General features: G+C 40.3%; 1 protein-coding gene across 1 annotated transcript in view; it reads left to right on the top strand.

The window, feature by feature from the left end:
• The window catches only part of LOC103775448 (high affinity cAMP-specific and IBMX-insensitive 3',5'-cyclic phosphodiesterase 8A-like), a 121,964-nt gene that overhangs the window by 97,221 nt on the left and 4,298 nt on the right, over window positions 1-20,445 (top strand). Inside the window, exons 11-21 of the mRNA XM_008942899.1 lie at window positions 4,227-4,315; window positions 5,475-5,526; window positions 5,627-5,669; window positions 6,604-6,681; window positions 7,931-8,001; window positions 8,634-8,798; window positions 11,426-11,474; window positions 11,728-11,863; window positions 14,199-14,397; window positions 17,165-17,382; window positions 18,228-18,372. Of these exons, the coding sequence (XP_008941147.1) occupies window positions 4,227-4,315; window positions 5,475-5,526; window positions 5,627-5,669; window positions 6,604-6,681; window positions 7,931-8,001; window positions 8,634-8,798; window positions 11,426-11,474; window positions 11,728-11,863; window positions 14,199-14,397; window positions 17,165-17,382; window positions 18,228-18,372 (1,245 nt within the window). The remainder of the gene's footprint in view (window positions 1-4,226; window positions 4,316-5,474; window positions 5,527-5,626; window positions 5,670-6,603; window positions 6,682-7,930; window positions 8,002-8,633; window positions 8,799-11,425; window positions 11,475-11,727; window positions 11,864-14,198; window positions 14,398-17,164; window positions 17,383-18,227; window positions 18,373-20,445) is intronic.

Raw genomic sequence — 20,445 nt, 5'->3', positions numbered from 1 at the left:
TTATTGTTCAGGGACAACACATGATGTAACTTGCAGCTTCACAGAGATGTAGCATTTGCAGCTTTCTTACTCAAACAAGAAGAGGAAGTAAAAAAATGCTCGTTTTTTTAGGTGTGACTTTCTCTTTTTTTGCTAGAAGAGGTACACATTTTATGGAAATAAGTGACTTGCTGTGTTTCTTTATCGTATATGCTCTACATATAGCAGAAGGTGTGAGAGTACCAAAGAGAAATGGGATGGATGCACGTGTCATCCATTGTGATGTAAATGAGAAGAAAAATTCTGAGGTGTTTCAGCATGAAATGTAGAAGCTGATTTGCAAGTTCACAGTGTAAAACTATCAGAAGAGATAGTTGCAATATCACTTGAGAGTGATAGGCAGTGTCAGCTGCCAGCTGCCAATATCTTTTATTTTCTAATGACATGGGAGCTTCCTAATGGAGTTCCATTAGGAATGTTTGTTGCCCCAAGAAAGTGCATGAGAAATTGCAGCTGGCTTCAGGGAAATCCATTACTGTTTGCCTGGTAGCTCCATGATGTTCCTTTGGGACTGTTGTGGCTGGGGTGAGAGGATCCATCTAGGAGCTTTCATTTGCATTTTAACAATGAGGTGTGAATGCTTCTGATGTCATTAAACATGTCATAGTTCCTTATAGGAAGAAGATCATGGAGGTTACACAAAGAGATCTGGGAATTGGTGTGTTTGTAGATGTGTCATGGCCCATGCTCAGACCTGAGGCAGGGTAGCTGGCTGGGCCATACTGGCTGCAGGGAAGCGGCGTGTTATTGAGACAGAGCAGGAGGATGCCAAAATGAGTTATGGCACTCCGTGTATCTACACAGTGATGCAAAAGCACCTATGCAAAGTTGTTATGAGTCATGCTCTGTAAATCAGAGTACTGACACAGGCATTCATCAACAAAAGCTGCACTCTGGCTGGATGCAGGTGGCATGTGCATTTCAACAAGAATGTGTCACTCATTTCTACACGTATTGGCCTTTTGGAAGACATCCCAGCAATAGACGCTGACTTGGATTATGGTGCTTCACACCTCTTGCCTGACCAAAATTATTTCAGTAAATGTGTGTCATACAAAACTGATGTTAGGAGAGAGTATTTATTATGTTATAATTTAAATACATTAGACATGTCAGGCTTTAAATCTACAACATCAATTCTCAAGACATGAAGTGATCAAATTTTTACTATTTTAGTGTGCTGATAAAAATGTCTTTAATAAAGGAAATATATTTTATTCTATGAATGAAAAAAACCTAACCCAAATCCATCTCTTTCTTTGCACTTATTTTACTCTTGGCTCTAGGACTTCTAGCTGTGAGGGCTAATGGAATACTACTTTTTTAAAACCTGTCTGTCTGGACCAGCTTAAGTTGATTTAGGTGGATGTATTCTCTTTACATGTTATTTGTATTTCCCTTTGGAACATTTTATGGTATGCAATCTATGTAGCCTTACATTAATATATTAATTGAAAAATCTTGCAGATCATATTGTTACAGGGAGTATTTGTGAGTAGAGGTTAACTGTGTGGAGCAAGCTCTGGAACACTGCAGCCTTTTGAACATTTTCGTCAAGATGTTACAGCATTTTCAGAGGTGCCTAACTTGTGTCTGGATCATTCTGACATGGCCTGTATGTTGTTTTCAGGCTTGTCATTTCTTTATATCCTAAATTTAAAAGACTACTTCCCATTACAGTAAATTATATATTGACTACTGTAGCTTATAGCATACTAAAAAAGCCAACTGTCTGCTACTGTGATATCCTCCCATCAACACATTTAGCTTTTCTGTTTTGAACAAACATGATAATGTAACAGAAATAATAGAAAGCAAGATTTTCTAATCTTTAGAAAAATGTAAGCTGTATAAAATCTACTTCTAGTCATAAAAGGGAGTTTAGGAATATCAACTCTTGCACCATTTCTCCTCTTGTGCTGACAAACATAGCATTTGTGAGCAAGTTCAGTATATCCAAACAAAAGTTCATAGACATGATACACAAAAGTTGCTAATTACATGGTACATAGAGATTCTTGGGTTGGGATGTTGTTTCTCTTAGGGAAAAAAAAAAAAAAAAGAAAAAAAAAATCTCTGGAAGTTCATTTTTGTTACTACAGCTGGCTGTAATTTGCAAGAAGCCAGTGTTATTGAAAGGCATTTTCACCCATCCATACTTGAGAAGTTAAAAAACAAGTCGTACTTTCTTCCTTTTTCTGTTTCATGATTCAAATTACATCCATTAAGATGAAATGTGCGACTCTGACTAGAATGCTTGCTGCCTCTGATCTCTGCAGTTTGACACAAAGCTCTTTATCTTAGTTTCGCTTTTTCTGAAGTGAGATGAATAGCTATCAATAAATCAGATAAGACATGCAATTCCTCTGCTCCCGGGGAATTATTTGCAAGATAGCTATCTTTACAGAGGGGGCGGGAGGGCAGCCTTCATCACAGAGTGTGATCTATGGTAATTCCTTCCTAACTCGGTCTTACTTTCTGTGAGGTTGTTTCATGGCATCTCGTGTTTATTTCTGTTTGCTCAGTTTTCTGCAAGTAGCTTGCTGAACTTCGCTGCCTAGTGCAAGAAGCCCCAGTCTAGCAGGACGGCTGAACTGGGGTTACTTACTACACATGTGTGAGTGCTCAGTGGATAGATGTGTGCCATGGCCTTCTTAATGAAATTTGAAACCTCAGTGTTGCTTTACTCTATAAAGGGTGAAGCTGTTTTTTTCAGTGTGCATGGTTTTTACTCTGCATTCGATCCCAGCACACCACACCATGCAGAAGTGACTGATGGCTGGCCCTTGAGTGCCTGTAATACAGACAATGATGAGCTTGACAGACAGCCTGTCTTGTGAAGTAGCTCTTCTCACTTGGATTGCTGACAGAGGCTCTGTGAGAGAGCATATGGTGTTCTTAAAATATGGTTAAGTAATGTCTCTGGGACAACTTTACCTACCAGCAGGAGTCTGGCTTGGACCTCATATTTCTCAGAATTCTGCTGACCTTTTCCTTCACAAATTTCCTGCCGCAGTTTCACAGATTTTAGAAATTCACAGGTTGCAAATTGATCTGTTGACTAAGAAGAACACATTAGTGAATAGCCTGTCTTGAAAAGGATGGGCTTGCAATGCAGGGATTATCCAGTCTGTACCTTATGACTTCACCCCTCTGTGCATATTCCAGGTTTATTACCTGGGTTAGAGATCAATTACTCATATCTGCCTCATCCTGGTTGTCAGGAAAGTATTGATATGCATACTTTTAATTAGGAGAGCATTGAATTTTGTGATGTTTGCTTTATCTTCATTTGTATTCAGCATGCAGCTCACAGAAGAAGACATTATGCTCGCTTCGCTTTTTGTTATGCACAGTTCTTTTCTCCAACAGATCCTCAGAAAAGCCTTTCATATTTTTTTCCTGCACAGCCTGTCACCATGAAGCTCTCTGTGGGATGGAGTCTTTATTTGTGGGCTCCATCAGCATAAATGCAAAACTATTCTTTCTGTACCTGTGCTCTGGTTTGTTTAACTGTTAGATCTGTCAGTCATAAAGAAATACGTATCATGTGCCTCATGAAGATATTTTTACATACATTTGCAAGATCTGATCTACAGTCTGTTGAACTCAACTGAAAGACAGCAATTGCCATGGGTAGTTTGTATTAAGTGAATATGCAATATGGAATCAATTATTTATTAATAACTTGGTATTTGTTAGATGCCCAGCTCAAAATATGCATCTATTAAAAAGGAACAACAACAGCTGTTCTAGGGTGAAAACACGTAGGCAAGATTGTAAATCTTTGCCTGCTGCCAGTTTACAAAAGACTGGCTCTGGCCTCTGTGCTGCTGCCAGAAAGGGAGGGGGAGGCCTTTGCCAGGTCTGGCCCCACTGACCCAGACACAACTGAGGTAGGACTGGGAAGACAATACATGGTTCTGATTCCTACAGCACCTGGCATTGGCCGTTGCCCTCAGGCCACTCACAGGCTGCCCCTCTGGAAGTCCTCAGGGCAGTGGCAGCAACACAGTATCCTACCAGGTTAGTTACAGGGGAGAAACTTGAAGGTAAACACAGTTTAAACAGTCCTGACTGGTTTTCTACTGTATGCAATTTTCAATAAAAAAAAAAAATTATGAAGCTACAGCTTCTCTTCCTGCTTTATATGAACTTCCTCCCACTTGAATTCTTTTTTTTTCCAGGAATGGCAAGGAATGTACTATGCGAAAAAGAAAAATGGAGATAGTGTACAACAAAATGTGAAAATACTACCTGTCGTTGGACAGGGAGGGTAAGTATGAAAGCTAAAGCCACGATTTAGGTCTGAATTAAGGCTCAGTTTAGTGTTCAGTTGCTTTCAGCAGGCATTGGATTATCCTGTTACTCGATATACTGTTTTTATATATATATACACACACATACTTAACATATACTGTTTACTGTATAAAGGAAACTTATGCAAGGAAAAGAGCCTCAGACCTCTGCATTTAATTCATTGGACTAAATCAACTGTATATACTGTGTGCAGGGAAAATTAAAATCTCCTAATTCTGCCCAAAAAGGAACCAAAGATCCAGGCATACTTACTTGTGACTCTTACTCTTCTAATACTCCCTGAAGTGCAAGTGCACCCTCCTCTCTGTGTGTTGAGTTGGGGCCACCAGGACCTATGTCCTGTTCCACTGTGCACCTGTACTGTGTCCCTCCATGCTCACCTATTCATGGCTGTTGCTGAGTGTCTTTATGTGATGAGGTTACTGTGTGCTTTGATCCTGGTCAAAATTCAAACATATCTTAAGTTTTGTGCAGCTTCCACTTTTTCCCCAAGTAGAGCATTTGGAGCAGAGGTATATGTTAGCTATGGGTATGTTGGTACATTTATGATGAGTCCTTCCATACTATATCAGGAGAGAAAGTGGATCAGATTCCATGCAGGAGTAGTTTCAAAGCAGTAGTTTCATGCAGTTACTTCCTAAAAAAAAAAAAGTGGTTTGGGTGATTTCATCCCTGGAAGTAATTCATGCTGTCTACTCTCCACTGATAGAGTGAAAATGTATTTTCAGATTAAGATGCCAAACTTGTAAGACCAATACATTACACACGTTACTACTTATGAAACAATCCAAGCCCATTTGAAGCTGGCTTAGAAGGTTTTGTGGTAATAAAGGGTGTAGTTTTAAGTCTGATTGCTGTAACCCTAAATCCTAGAAGAAGGTGGGGGAGGAAGGGGGGTTGAGAGAGAAAGGGGGAGACAATCTTTGCAAAAGATACTTCCATTTTGTTTTCCTCATCACGTGCAGAATTGTGGGGTTTTTCTGTTCCCAGTTGAGCCTTCCTGACAGAACAGGATTTGTTCTATATTAATTTGTTGTTCTTGACTATTTTATGTATCAGCACTGAATTAGAGCTGAGGTTTGGATGGGAATTAACACACTGTTTTTTGCCTGCAGAAAGATTAGACACTATGTGTCAATTAGTAGACTGTGCAATGACAACAATAAGGTAAGTCAAAACAATGCTATGCTTGCTTTAGTTTTAGCCCTAAATATGACGAAATAATGGGAAAGTTCTGACTAACTGGATTTCTCATACTAAACTGTAGGTGGAGAAGACATGTGAACGTGTTCAGGCTGAATCTCAGACAGGTATGACACATCTGTCCTAATACGTGGAGGATGTACCTGGGGAAAGAATAAAGCCTGTTGTTAGTGATCTGACTGAAAACCACAGTTGCACAGGACAGTCTGAACAGTGCTATTCAGCTAGCAATAAACTGTGAATCCAGCCCAAAAGGCAGGAAAATAAATACAAGCCCTCTCTACCTGTCTCATTGTTCAGGAAGTGAAATAAAACAACCCACCCTTGAAAATGCAGTAATAGGGCCCCAAGTTGGTCTTGTGGAATTGCTGGATTCAGTGTCATGTTTCAGTTGTAGGTAGTGGATAGAAATAAGAAGGATGCTGTCTAGTTGCCATGTTGCTGTGGCTGGCCTGTAGCTAGTGGCATGTACGTTTCCATTGCTTTTAACTCTATTGTGGAGCATTTTTATGTGGGTGGAAATGAGGATGACCAACACTGCTATTCGTCTTCATCCCACACATCAATACTTCAATTAAGACATCCTTGGCATCTATTCTGCAGGTATTTGTTAACTGTACCCTTGGTAGCACGGATTGTATCTGTTGGAGCCTGTGAGGGACCTGGGACACATTGCCTGATTTGCTAGCATGTAGTCTGCTTTGGGCCAGCAGTTCTTTGTGGCACTTGTTACTGGAGTGAACTCAGGTGTGTTGCAGAAGTTGTATTCACAACCACAATTGTGTCACTGTGTCAAGAAAGGAGCTTGTCCCTCCATGCTGTTAGATCCCTTCTGTAAAAAGCACTTGGGCGTGTCCTGGCAGGGAGCGTGGCTGGGCTCATGGCAGAGTAACTGGGCAGAAGTTCAGGAAGGAGCTTTCATTGGCTCTCGTCTGCTGAAGCACTGTGGTAAATGCCAACCAGGCTTTCTCTAAGTTTCAGTTCCTTTAACATATCTTAGGCACAATTTAATGCCATTGTACAATATAATTTTCTCCACAGATATTCAGTCTTGCAGACACAAAGACAGGAGGAAAGGATCACTGGATGTCAGATCCACAACATCACGAGGTAGTGATGGTATGTTAAACAAGTGGATTTTTCTAATTTATATATATATTCTGATTTTTATTTGCACACACATACAAATAAAAACATAGGTATGTGTGTATATATATACAAATACACACGCATTAATAAAATAGCAAGTCCTCAAATTCATGAACAACTTTACATTTGTCAAATAGCCCCATTTTCTTCTCCAGAACTACTTTGGGTCTTTTTTTGAACCAGTGGAGAAGGGAAGGATATTGTCTACCATCCTGCATGGAAGACCTCATGAGATTCAGCACAGATACTTCCAAGTATGAATGGCAAACTCTAAACCTAAGAAATTATCATGTTTCTTATCTCTTCTATTGATAAAAATGCAAAAATATGGTTTTTACCTTTTTTGTTTTCTTTTCACTATGTTGTATTTTGCTTCATTAGATTAGCCCAAACTTGATGGATAGTCACATACTCAAAACTGTTGCTGATACTTACATGGTTTTGTTAAAGCATACAGCATTACAGTCCAGGCAGCATATACTAGTGAAACATGGGAGTAAGTTTCTGGCAGTGAGAATACAGTCATCATCCTGTATGGCAAAAACAGTATTGATTCTTCTGAAGAGCTGCTCAGCATAAAGCATCTCGGAGATGTGTCTGCATTTTATGGGTAGCACAACATAATTATCCAGAAAAATCTCATCTTGGCCTTTTCTTTACAGAACCAAAGTTGCTAACTGATACAAAACAGTTGTTTTTCGATTTCCAATGAGTAACAGGCCACAGCCTCTGCTGTTTTAATTTGGCATAGCTATCTTCACTTCAAGGGAGATTCACTGATGTACCTCAGCTTGGAAGCTGACTCATTATGACTTGTCATGTTGCATCAGGCAGCAAAAGTAGGTATATCCTGTAATAACCTAAGTGCAATAGTTATTACCTACCTGTGCCTGCCAATTCATACACTTGCACATCTGTATAGTTTTTTTAAATGAATTTTTAATTGGAAATGAGTTAAAATAAAAAAAAAAACAAAGCTGTGATTTTGCCAGGCTGTTAGAGCTACTTATCTCTAATCAGGATTTTCAGTGGTTCAGCAAGCATCACTTTGCACTTGTGTGGCATAACAAGCATGTGTATGCATTCTGCAATAGATTGCCTCTGAAGGGCACAGCAGGGTAAGCAGTTCAGCAAATGAATCAAGATTTTTTGGCTGAATCCTCCTGTCATGCCTTGTCACTGAAATCAAGATACAAATTCTGCTTTATTTTCCGCACAGGCAGCTCCCAAAGGCGGCACTCTTCTATGGCCAGGATACATTCCATGACTATTGAAGCACCCATCACCAAGGTAATGTGCCCTGCACTGACTGTTGTCAGCTGGGCTTTACTGGAATACTGGGGCACAAGGCTCCAGTGCAGCGTCCGGACGGAGAAGCAAAGCAGTACTGGCCTTCTTCCCCCATCCCACCCACCTACTGGTACAGCCCCAAAAAGATATTCTGAGCAAAGTTATCCCAAGCCTGCTTAGTAGAGCACCCTCCATGTGGTCAACCATTGCATGACCTTTTTTAAGGACTTCTGCCTATGTGGAGGAGGGATTAGAGTTTTTCCTTCTTACTTATGCATTGTAAACTGCTTTCTGAAACCATTCAAGGATTTGGCAAAAATCAACTCTTTAATAAATTGGGAGAAATAAATGGGAGAAGGTTATATTAAATCTATTTGGAGACGTTTTGAGGCTGTGCCTTGAATGGGAAAGTTCCTAATAAGACTGCTGTCTTTAAGGGCAGAGTCTTGTTCCCAGAGTCAGTAGCAAACATCAGTGTTTTATTAACATCCCTTTTATTTTGATTCTCCTACATGTGGATTAAAGTTGTAGATCTAATTTATTTGCTGTGAGGTTTTTCCATAGTAAATGATGAGTGTCTCTGTTTTTCTTAAATCACATCTAAATTGAAAACATGTCTAATGCTAAACCAGGTAATAAACATCATCAATGCTGCACAAGAAAGCAGTCCCGTGCCAGTTGCAGAAGCTTTAGACCGGGTTTTGGAGATCCTAAGAACCACTGAACTGTACTCTCCACAACTGGGGACAAAAGATGAGGATCCACATACAAGTGACCTCGTTGGAGGGTTAATGACAGTAAGTACATACTGCCACAAACAGCTATTGATTAATGTTCCACTGCCTGATTTTCCCAGTTACTTGATCTTTATCATCCAGCATGTGCTTTGCCTCTACAGTGCCGAATTTTCAGGAAAAACTGTGCGCCTTTTTTTGTCTATTATTTTTCCCCCTACGTTAATAATGTAGCTCTGAATATGGGAAGATAATTGACCAGTCCCTTTGAAGCATTACTTTGGTTATAAATGGAAAGGAAAACCAGATCCTTTTTCAATGTGATTCATTTTAGAAAAGTATAGATGGGAGAGGAAGAAAGCAAGCTAGACACTTGTATTTATTAGTTAGAATTAGAATGGCATATTTGAGGGGCTTTTAAGTATATAAAAAGAGTACGTTTTCAAAAGAATGCAAATACATATTTGTGTTGCTATTTCTTGGATTACATTTGTACCCATAGAGACTTATTGAAAGATCAGAGTGCTTTGAGCTAGAAACATGAATGTTCGCATATTAAAACACAGTCATGCTCTACAGAACTTGTAATTTAAATAAATAAGGCAAGAAAACGACTGAGGAAGGCAAGCATTATGTTGTTACATTATGAAAAGAGGAACAGGGGCATTGGAAAAAGAAGTGTTGTACCCAAAGCAGAACAAAGGGCATGTAGCATAGCAAGAATTGAACTCAAACCTTCATAGCCTGGAGCCTGTCTCTCCTGCTAATAACTAGATGAACCTGGATGAATGTTACCTGAGCCTTAAGGATATGCATTCCCATTAGTCTTATAAAAGGCAACCTCAGGAAAAAATTTCACAGTGTGTTGGATTCAAAAAGGCTCACGAGATGTGAGCTTTTCAGAGATGTCTCTGGGCTATTATAATTTCATGCTGTAACTATCAAGATGCCTTTGCAGTACCTGTCAGAATCTTGAAACACTTTACATGTATTTTTGCCTTCTAAAATACTCGGCAAATAACTAATCAGGAGAAATGTATGAGAGACTTCAGGAATCCCAGAAGGCCTGAATGGTTCATATAGGGTTGAATTTACTAACTCAGTAGACAAAATATATTGTTAGCTTAACTATAAAAATGCAGGAAGAATATTGATACATAGAATCATTGGAGTCTCAAAGTGAATCTTTTCTCCTGCTGACTACGTACAGCCCATGAATTTTTCTCCTTTTTCTGGATCATTAATTCTTACATGTTTTTGTATTGTGACTGTATTGAGTCCACGGTCCCAGAACAAGTAGGTGACAATATGCAAATACAAAATTCTTACTAAAAATCAAGCAAAGGCTATTTTATGGAGCAATACAAGAGCTGAGAAAAGCAATTTCAGAGCCTGAGGGTATATGGTATAATATGAGTTTTAAACTTATCTGGGAGAAATATTTTCCCAGCAAAGGGTCTGTTGAAAACAGAATCATACTGCTTCACTTCATGTTCAGAAGTTAGGTCTGAGTAGAGGAACAAGCAGCAGGTTATTGGATTTGAACTCTCAAGCAGAATTCATGACAGGAAGGGCATTTGGAGTTCAAAGATGGATTTGCCAAATACAATTACACCTGCTATTTCAACTCTTAAAAAAAAAAAATCTTTGATATTTAATGTAACTATTTGTGTCATAGCAATGGTATTGAAGAGTCACCAAGCCAGTTACAGAAGTAGTGCCATAGTGCTCCCTTTCCTTTTAAACGACAAAACTCCAGACTAATTTACTTAAAAATGTGAAAATAAAAATGAGATATAACAATTCTTTGAAGTGCAGACATTGTGTTTCAGCTATAATATCCACATTTACTTCTGATATACTTTGGGTGCATAACATTATAAGTAGAGTATATTCAGAATTTTTTTTTTCAATAAATGCTTTTTTTATGTCATGGGCTAAACATCAATATGCAGCAACTAGCAGCTGTATACATCAAAACAGAAGCAGAATTTGGGCCACAGCATTTAAAATTATGAGCTGAAAAGTAAATATTAAATATAGCATTCTCTTTTAATCCTTCATCTCAGTTTGCACTTCTAGGCATCATGTCAGAATTAAGCCTAGGAAGCCTAGAAGTTGAAGAATAAACAAGCATACATTCTTCTTTGATAGAAGGGAAGCCTCAGAGTAGTTTGTTGCTGTACAGCCCCAGCAAGAAATCACAAGATTGTTATGCTGCTGTGATGACCTGATCTGCCACTGCCAGAGGGAGGACAGCAGAAGCCAGTCTCCATCCATTCCTTCCCACCCCCCACCTTTGCTTGTTGGTGGGAAGTGTGTGGACGTACCGGGTCTGGTTCATGGCACGCCTCCAGAGCCTGTGTGTGTGGTCCAGCCAAAGGTGGACATGAGGCTGAAATTCTAGACCTCCATCTGCACCTGAGAAATCTGAGTGTTTACCTTCTGAGTTCATACCTGTATAAGCTCAGGATACCTGTATCCTGTATCTCGCTGTTTTTCATCCGTTAAGAACTGTATGTCAAACAGGCAAATCTTAACAGTACACACAAATAAGGGAGAAGCAGCTTTGGTGATTATGACAGGTTGCAGTCAGGCTTCTCTAAAGTCATTGTGCTACTATTTGGTGTCATCATCTTACAGACATTTTGTACAATACCTTGATTTAACTCTCAACTTTCATTGAACAGGATGGTTTACGAAGATTATCAGGAAATGAATACATATTGTCAGCAAAACGTAAGTTTTAATGTAGTGCTTACTGAGATTAAAACATGTTAAGAAATTTAAGAAATAGGGAAATGTGATCAGACTTCTTTTTTTTATAAACATTGTTTGGATTTGTTTTATTTATAAGCATTGTTCTGCAGCATCACTGAGCTTTGTAGAGAGGAGAGTTGCCAGGCGTTACTACAGAAAAGGAAATGTGCACACTGAGTAGAAGTGTGTCTCGGGGTTATTAACAGTGATCTTCAAATACATTCCTCAACAGAAACTCATCAGGTCGCTGGCAGTTTGATCTCTCCAATCTCCCTCAATGACATACCCCCCCAGATAACACAGGCAATGGAAAATGAAGAACACTGGGACTTCGATATCTTTGAACTTGAGGCTGCCACCCATAAAAGGTCAGTAAACTCAAGAGCTCATAAACTGAAGTTGCTGAAAACTGACTTAAAGAGCTGATTACAGGATGACATTTAATTTCTCTACCTCTGCTTTTAAAATGTAATTACTTTTGAAAGTCAGATGTTTGAAATACTCTCACTGTCATTTCTAGTCGTGTATGAACCCATTAAGTATGTTCTGTTTCATCATATGTTATTTCCTGCAGATTCCCAGTGGATGTAAGTGAAGATTACATATCTTTGATACGGTATAATAACAAAACATCATTTTAAAAGCCTTCCTTTTCTGTTCTCAATAATACAAAAGTTCTGCAAATCAAATTGTTGTCTTGTGGGGATTCAAATTCAAATTATGGCAAACTACACATAGAGTCAGCATGCTGATCTTAATTTGATCAGTTGGTACAGATCGTGTTTTATTTTCTCTCCATGTAATTGAGTAATTTTTATTCCTAAACAGTTCAAATACAGCTTTTCAGCAGAATTCCCATTGCTTTTCTCAGGGATTAGAGGAAGGTCTTTACTCAAAAATCTCGGCAGGCTACATTTTGTGTATAAGATTAACTGAAGAATATTTACTGATAAAAAGCATCAGGGCATGCCAATTTCCATCACAGGAGTTTTCAATAGCAGGTCAGCAGTTTTGATAGCCTCTACTTCATTAGTAGTAAATGCTTCTACTAAGACTGTAAATTGATCTTTTTGTTTAAATTGTTGATTTTATTTTCTGATGCCTATTAAAGTTCTCTTTTGGGTCTAGTTTCATGTATTGTGCTTCGTCTTAGCTTAAAGCTTCTATGAGACACTGATTTGGAGGCTAGATCCTGCAAGGAATTGACTTATCTTAAACCCTCATTAAAGTCCCAGACCCATAAGAGCTTTGAAAGGTATTCAGAAAGAATGTCTAAAAAAGACATCAGGCATTTGGTTGACATATATGCACTTCATTTCCAGACCATGGTTTTTTGAGCTAAAAAAGGTGTTAAAAAAATCAGGTTTTTAGTCTTCTTTAAAGTGATTTTACTGTAAGTGAAAAAAATTTACATCCTGTTGCTTTAGAGGATTTTTGCTTCGTTACATTTCTCTTTCTAATAAAGTGCTATACATACAGTGATTTTAAAAAGTCAAAATGTAGTCAGTCTGTGTGATTTTCAACATTTAATACACACATTGAATTAACTCAAGAATTTATATCCCAGTCAACATGCCTGAGATCACCAGATAGGTTTCTCGGTTCTTTCTGATTTGGAGAGACAGAGGGACAAAGGAGCTATTTTGTTGCCTGTCCCTTTATTAAAGGTATTATGATGGCTTCCTGCTGTGTTTAAAGTCAGGCAATTCATTTACTAAGAGAATGAAAGTGATTGTCAATGAATCACAAGTACGAATATGACATTACTGTTGTCTTCAGGTCCAAACAGACAAGATAATTCATTAAATCTAAGGTTTAGTGCAGTACAGTTCACTGGCACAGAAACCTGGAGAGACCTTGGTCTCAGAGTGCTACATGGGGGGAATTATGGTGGGTTTAACTTTTGTGTATTATAGTCTACCCTATGACAGAGTCTCGCTGAGTGTTCTTGCCAAAAGATGTACATCCAACTATAAATGACCTCAGCAACTTTGAATGACCTCACCTCACCTGTCAGGTGCAGTTAAAAATCAGAGAGCTTGATGCATCTGCAATCAAGCAGCAAAGTGAGGTGCCAAAATAAGGGTTTAAGATCTATTTTTAAGAATGCACTTTTAAAAATATAAATACCTCCATCTCTCATCCCCTATTGCATACAAAATCAATGAGCAATGGATGCCTGCAAGGGCAGCTGTAAAGGAAATGAAGCAGATCTGCAGTGCAGGAAGAATAGTGATTGCAGCCATGCAATAGGCATAGATACACTTATATAGCCATACAGATACTCTTCATCTACCTAAACAAGCTAGTTTAGGAATCTATGGCAGCAGCAACAAATAACTCCCTCCTCTCATGCGTAGCGTTTAGTACTTGCTAATTCATCTCATTTTGACTGCAGTCTACATTTACCCATCATAGACTCCCCAAGCCCCAGAATACTGCTCCGTGTAATACAGCAGCAATACAGAGCCTCTTCAGTATTCCTGGAAGTGTCAGGAGCTGCCATGAGTCTGAAAATGTGCATGTGTTGCATACACAGAACGTTTCTACAGGTCTGGATTGTAATTCTTTAACAAGTCCTTATACCTAGTCTGCCATGCAATTTGTTAAAAATGTTGTATAGATTCTTACTGTTTATGCTATATAATAGTCTTTCAACCTCATTTGTTTTAAAACTCTGTGCTTGTTTTTTTTTTTCCACAGGCCTTTGGTTTACCTGGGTCTCAAAATATTCGCTCGCTTTGGAATCTGTGAATTTTTAAACTGTTCAGAATCAACTCTGAGGTCATGGTTACAGGTTATTGAAGCTAACTACCATTCCTCCAACTCCTACCATAATTCTACTCATTCAGCAGATGTACTACATGCCACTGCTTATTTCTTGTCTAAAGAAAGAGTAAAGGTGAGTCTACATTTATGAAAAACAGTGTAGGTGGGAAGTACATGTGCGTTCAAAGGGAGATGTCTCAAAAAAGGATGCCAGGAGCCAAATGTCTACCTAGTAACAACCAGTTTGGTAACTCTGAGATCAAAGAACCAGGCTGCTTTACATGAGTTCTAGGATCTCTCATATTGTATATGTGGAAGGATGGATACTAATATTATGGGAGCTGAGCTAATCTTGATGGGAGAGTAAGAAAACCTTTTGAAACAAAACTTGTTTGTTTAGTTAAACTTTCTCTGATGCGTGGCACAACTATTTTTGTGCTAGTACATGCCAAGTGCAGATTTGATGGGATAAATCATCATCTCTTATGCCTTGTGATGATAGTTTTGCAGAAGACTCGCAGGACAACATAGGCCATAAAATAGGCTTAGTGCATCCAAAGTTATGTCACCCACTGGACAAGATGCCCTGAGGCTTAAAGAGACTGCATTGGAGGAGAGTACTGACAAAGATGACATGTCAAAGTTCCCTGTACCGTAACACCCACTGGCTTATTAGAGCCCACTGACAACCAGAAGAAATTAGAGCAACCTTTGTTCTCACATGCCCAGAGGGCAGTCTGGAGAAGGGGAGTTAATTCAGTGCTTGCATGTGTATGCAGTGGAGTGGTAGTGCATATATATGAGTAGCATTTTTGGATAGAAATTTTTCCCCTGAATTGGCCTGCCTAAGGATAGTGCTAGTGGTGGGCACCTGGCTGAGACGTTTGTGACTGTAAACAAGCTTCTGACAGCTCGTTAAAACTGTAGTAAGTCACTTAACCCAGAGCTGCAGCTCATTAGTGTGCTCTCTAGAGGCTGGCTTACAAACACTATATGCCAAGTGGGAACAGAACTTCAGTGGCTATTTTCAGCCCTTGATTTGCCAGAGGTTTAGCTGGTCTTCCCAGGAATATCTATGAGAAACAGACAAGATCTGGACTCATTTCAGTGCTACAGAAGCATGACTGCCTCCTCCTTTTCCCAAATGTTATTTCCATTCCTCTGCAGGCATAGGAGGAGAAAAAGATGTTGCAGCATAAGAAGGAGCCCAGTCAAAATTTCAAAATTCTCTCTTTATCTTTTCAAAGTTACAGCCCAGCTGCTTTTGTGTTGTCCAGAGTTCAACTTAACCTGATTTACAGAAGGCCAGATTCTGCCATTCACATTCACACTGAGAAGATTTTTTGCAGTAAATTGAACTTGGTTCTTGCCTGGGAAAATTTTCTGGCTCCCAAATTGAAGCAGTATTCTCAGAATAATTTCCACTTCTGTGCCACTGAAGTTAAGGTGACAAAGTTAGAATCGTTGACCTGAAGTTGTGGTAAAGGTGCTGTAAATCTCTTGCAAAGTTTGTTATGTAAGACTTGGAAAATAAGTGACAGATTATTAAGCTGCTGTAGTCCTGCAGGATAAGTATTTTCCAGTTTCTGCCACTTCCCATCCGCACGGGTCCTTTTCAGCCCAGTTTGTGCACTGGTCAGGGTGTGCCTCAGAGGAGATCCTGTTCTAAAAATCTGTCTTCTAACTTCATACTACAAAAATAGAATCCCATGAGCAACAGCCGAAAGAAAGAAGAGGCTAACACACAGTAGATGGTATTTCAGACATTGCTAACTATGAACCTAGAAATAATTCTTAGCCTTTTCTTGTTCTCTGCAAGACCCTCTTGTCAGTCCTCAATGAATAATGTCTTAACTCCATCAAATTCAAGTCACTGCATTAATTTCAAGAGGTGTAAAGTAGCATAGGGACTGTCTTTTCACCTATCAAGTCTAACCATTCTGAATGGTACTGGCAAGGCCAGTAAAGAATTTAGACTTTACATTCAAGATATTTGGAATGGAACTTATCTGCCCTGATTCCAGATTCAACTGGGAGCATTTCTCCTTTTGTGTTTATTTCATTTTATTAAAATTTTTAACATAATTGTTTTGGACCCGTGATCCTGCACAAAAAGCCAGCATAAACACAGCATAAAGGCTAGTTTCCAAATGTATGCAATGTATTCTTGAAATGCTTCATTCTTTTTCTCCTTTATGCTATTAATACAATATTAAAACTTATGTATAAAACCTTAGAAGTCACATAGTTTTCTATTGTCTTATATGGGAGATATAATTAGGCATAAACCAATGACCAATGTAAGCAGACATGAAGCACAAGTGCAGCACACCAAGAGAATCAGAATCTGATACAGAAAGTCTAGAACAGCATGTCATGTTGTTTTTCCATGGATCTAAACCATGAAGTATTCTTAACAGAATTCGTATTAGCTGCAGCCCCAGGTCGCTGTTATTATAGAACTGGATATATGGGAAACATTCTTTACATATTGTAAACCTGGTCAGCATGTAAGTGGAATATGATTAGGACACATTAAATTTCCAAAAGAAATTAAAGAGTCTGTTAGGATAGTTTTTAGCCAAAACCTTCTAAGTGAAGGTAGTTTCTGTGTTGTTAGAAAACCCAAACTAATTTATTACTTTTAATTTCTTTAATTTTATGTGCTTTGTCAAAGTGTGTGGCTCAGGCAAAATTCAAGAGGCTCAAAATGGCAAAAAAAGTCATGCAATGTTCAATGAAGTTTATAATGAATTTCCCATTGCTCTGTGTAGAATATCTAACCCTCACTGATCTGCAGAGTTCTGGCGTTTATTCCTAGGGAACTTGGCTTAGTCCTATGGACAGAGCAGGGTTTCTAATGAGTCTGCCAGGAAAACTAAGCATCCTTCTATTTTCAGCAAACGTTGGATCCAATTGATGAGGTTGCCGCACTCATTGCTGCCACAGTCCATGACGTGGATCACCCAGGAAGAACAAATTCTTTCCTGTGCAATGCTGGCAGTGAGCTAGCCATTCTCTACAATGACACTGCAGTGCTGGAGAGCCACCATGCTGCCCTGGCTTTCCAGCTCACCGCCCGGGATGACAAATGCAATATATTTAAAAACATGGAGAGGTAAGCGGCTTAAAACCCAGGGTCCTTGCCTGCTCATTACCATCTCTCACTTTCCCCTGTGTAACGTAAGATAATGCAAACAAGCATCCTAGAGGAGGGCAGTGTTTGTGCATAACTGTCCATAGCCCTTGTGGAAGTTTGCTTCTAAAATGGTAGAGCGCTTCTGCCGGTCCTGCAGAGGCTGAGCAGTAATCCCATGTTTTCAGTTCCTCCTGTGGATCAAAAGACAGACCCTTTATAAGGACCTTAGTGTAAAGCCTAGTGTCAGCAAGTCTAGAAGAATCATTTTGTGTCATTGGATGTAGGTGGCAAGCTCTAGCTGAGTAGGTAGATGTTTGCTGGGTAGAACAAGGATAGAAAGTCAAAAATTAAATGCCTTGTTGCAATGGAAATAGCAGTGAAGGATCTGCTGTTCTTCTTCCAGCCCTAGAAAGGCATTTAGGGTGAGGATGTGACCATTTCCATGGCCCTCTCAAGATACAGCAGAAAAGTATTGCTGAAAACTTGGCTGGAGCATGAGCCAGTGCTGAGTGTCTGTGCTAAAAGCCTTGAGAACGTGCTGGTGTGACATGTCCTGGCAGCCCTCCTGAGTAGCTGGAGCCTCTCCTTCTGCCCAGCTCTCGCACCCTTTCTCCTAGAGATCCATGCGTGCCTCCAGTCGTGCACATATAGCTCTGCACGCCAAAGGGTGCTTCATCCAGCTGCCCAAGCCTTTTTTACTGTTCCTTCTCCCCCCAGCACCAATCTTTGATGGAAATGGTCTGTAGCATTTTTGTTAGACTTGTTTTAGTGAGCAGCCCTTTGTGAACCAGCCAGCATTCTTAATTGTTTCCTTCTTTAAACAGGAATGAGTATCGAACCCTTCGCCAAGCCATTATTGACATGGTCTTAGCAACAGAAATGACAAAGCACTTTGAGCATGTCAACAAGTTTGTCAACAGCATTAATAAACCCTTGGCAGCACTAGAAGAAAATGGGGTAAGCGACACTGCAAGTCCTCCTTGAAATGACGAGGCAGGGGCTGGGAACCGTTGGCAGTAGGAAATTCCCAGGCGGTATTCTGAGAAAGTTCATCAGAAATGTGCAGAAAGAGAGACCAGACATGTGTCTTTCACCTCTGGGTTGGAATGCCCTTCTGCTTAACATGGTCATCAAACATTTTGAGGATGAGTGGGACTCACTTGGACCCTATTAATACTGCAGTGCTATGATGTACTACTTTGGACCGGAACTGTTTTCCTCTTAAAAATGCCATTTTGATGCACCCAGTCACTCCCACAGAGAGGGTGCTAGTGGCATTGTTGACCATTTCTGAACAGGAGCCAAGGTTTGCTTCATATCAGAAGCCACCTCAGGGGGAGGACTCCTCACACTCTTCCCCTACCCAAGTGTGGAGTCCTTCCCAGGGGAGACAATCCTCCACAAACTTCTCCCACGAGTTCTTCCCATAGGCTGTAGATCTTCACAAATTGCTCCAGCATGGGTCCCTTCTGCAGCGTGTAGTCCTTCAGAAACAGACTGCTCCCACATGGGCTTCCCACAGAATCATGGCCTTCTTTGGGTGCAGCCACCTGCTCTGGCATGAGGTCCTGCATAGGCTGCAGGGGGGTATCTGTCCCACTGTTAACCTCCATAGGCTGCAGGGGCACAGAGTGCATCACCATGGTCTTCCCCACTGGCTGCAGGAGAATCTCTGCGCCAGTGCCTGGAGCACCTCCTGCCCCTCCTCCTCCACTGACCTTGGTGTCTGCATGGGTGTTTCTCTCACACTGCATTCCTCTCTGCTCCAGGTTTTCCAGAAGGTGTTTTTTTTTTTTTTTCCTTCTTAAATATATTGTCATAGAGGTGCTGCCATCATTGCTGATTGGCTCAGCCTTGGCCAGAGGCAGGTCTTACTTGGAGCCAAAGAAGCTTCTAGCAGCTTCTCACAGGAGCCACCCCTGTAACCCCTACCCTGCTACCAAAACCTCACCACACAAACCCAGTACAGTATCATATAGACATAATCAATAGCCATCTGGAACCCCATAGACACAATGAAATTGCCTGTTAAAGACTCATTCTGAAAAACCACACCAGTTTCAATAACAGCTTCCACCAGCAGTTTTGTTGCCAGTAAGAGCAGTGTATAATTTCACTGGAATGGTTTTTTGCAAAGAGAAGATTTTCAGAAATAGTTATAATAAAGTTTGCATTGGTGGCAGTGTCCTGCAGGAGCTGTAATGGTTTTCTGTGCTTTCTTACCATGTTGTTTAGAAAGCCACATTTATGGCTGTTGTGTGTAGTGGGGGAGGGCAGGTTTTTTATTATCTGAAGGCGAGAGAGGGACAGGTCTTGTACCTTCACCCCTCAGAAGCAGACTGGAGCTTAAGTTGAGGAGTGTACCTTTCTCCACAGGAATATATGCTAGAATTAGCTTTCTTCTTGGCACCCAGCCATGCTGATGAGAAAGAACTATGTGAATGTGAAGCCAAAGTCCCAGTAGGATACTGGTGTTACTGACTGAACTAGGAGAAAGGCTGCCAAGTCCTCAGCTGGACAGTCTCTCTGGATGAGTGTAGCAACGTTCAGTGCAGGAGAGGAAGGGACATGGAGGAGAGCAAGGGAGCTGCTGCTGCTGGGTGTAGTGCCCCACACCGGCTGACCTTGTGGAGTGTGTGGCTGTCCAGGGCACCTGGTCCTGCTGGAGGGCTCTGTACTGGCCTGGCTTGGTGCACAGAGCCCCTCCTCCCAACCCAAGAACTGGGGTGCAGCAGTTGCTTGAGCAGCAGCATCCATCCAAAGAACCAAACTCCTCTTCTTGGCTGTTACGGAGAGCTGAATAGCTGTTGCTGCTGAAGAACAAGGCTCAGACCTGTACAGTGAGACAGTGAAAACAAAAACAATGACATGTAGAAATCAAAAGTTTAATTCTGCCCTTGACCCCCAAGGACTGCAGAAAAATAACCTGCCCCACAAGGCATTTGTGATTCACAGCAAATTATGCCCAAGGATGGGAAGAAAGACCCAGAGTATATAAATTTTCTTGAAAAAAAGAAGCAAAATGGTTCCCTTCTTTTAGTT

Source organism: Merops nubicus, unplaced genomic scaffold (genome assembly GCF_000691845.1).
Source record: "Merops nubicus isolate BGI_N331 unplaced genomic scaffold, ASM69184v1 scaffold1566, whole genome shotgun sequence".
Taxonomy (NCBI): domain Eukaryota; kingdom Metazoa; phylum Chordata; class Aves; order Coraciiformes; family Meropidae; genus Merops; species Merops nubicus.
Note: the sequence above shows the minus strand (reverse complement) of the source record. Positions and strands in the feature narration are given on the sequence as shown.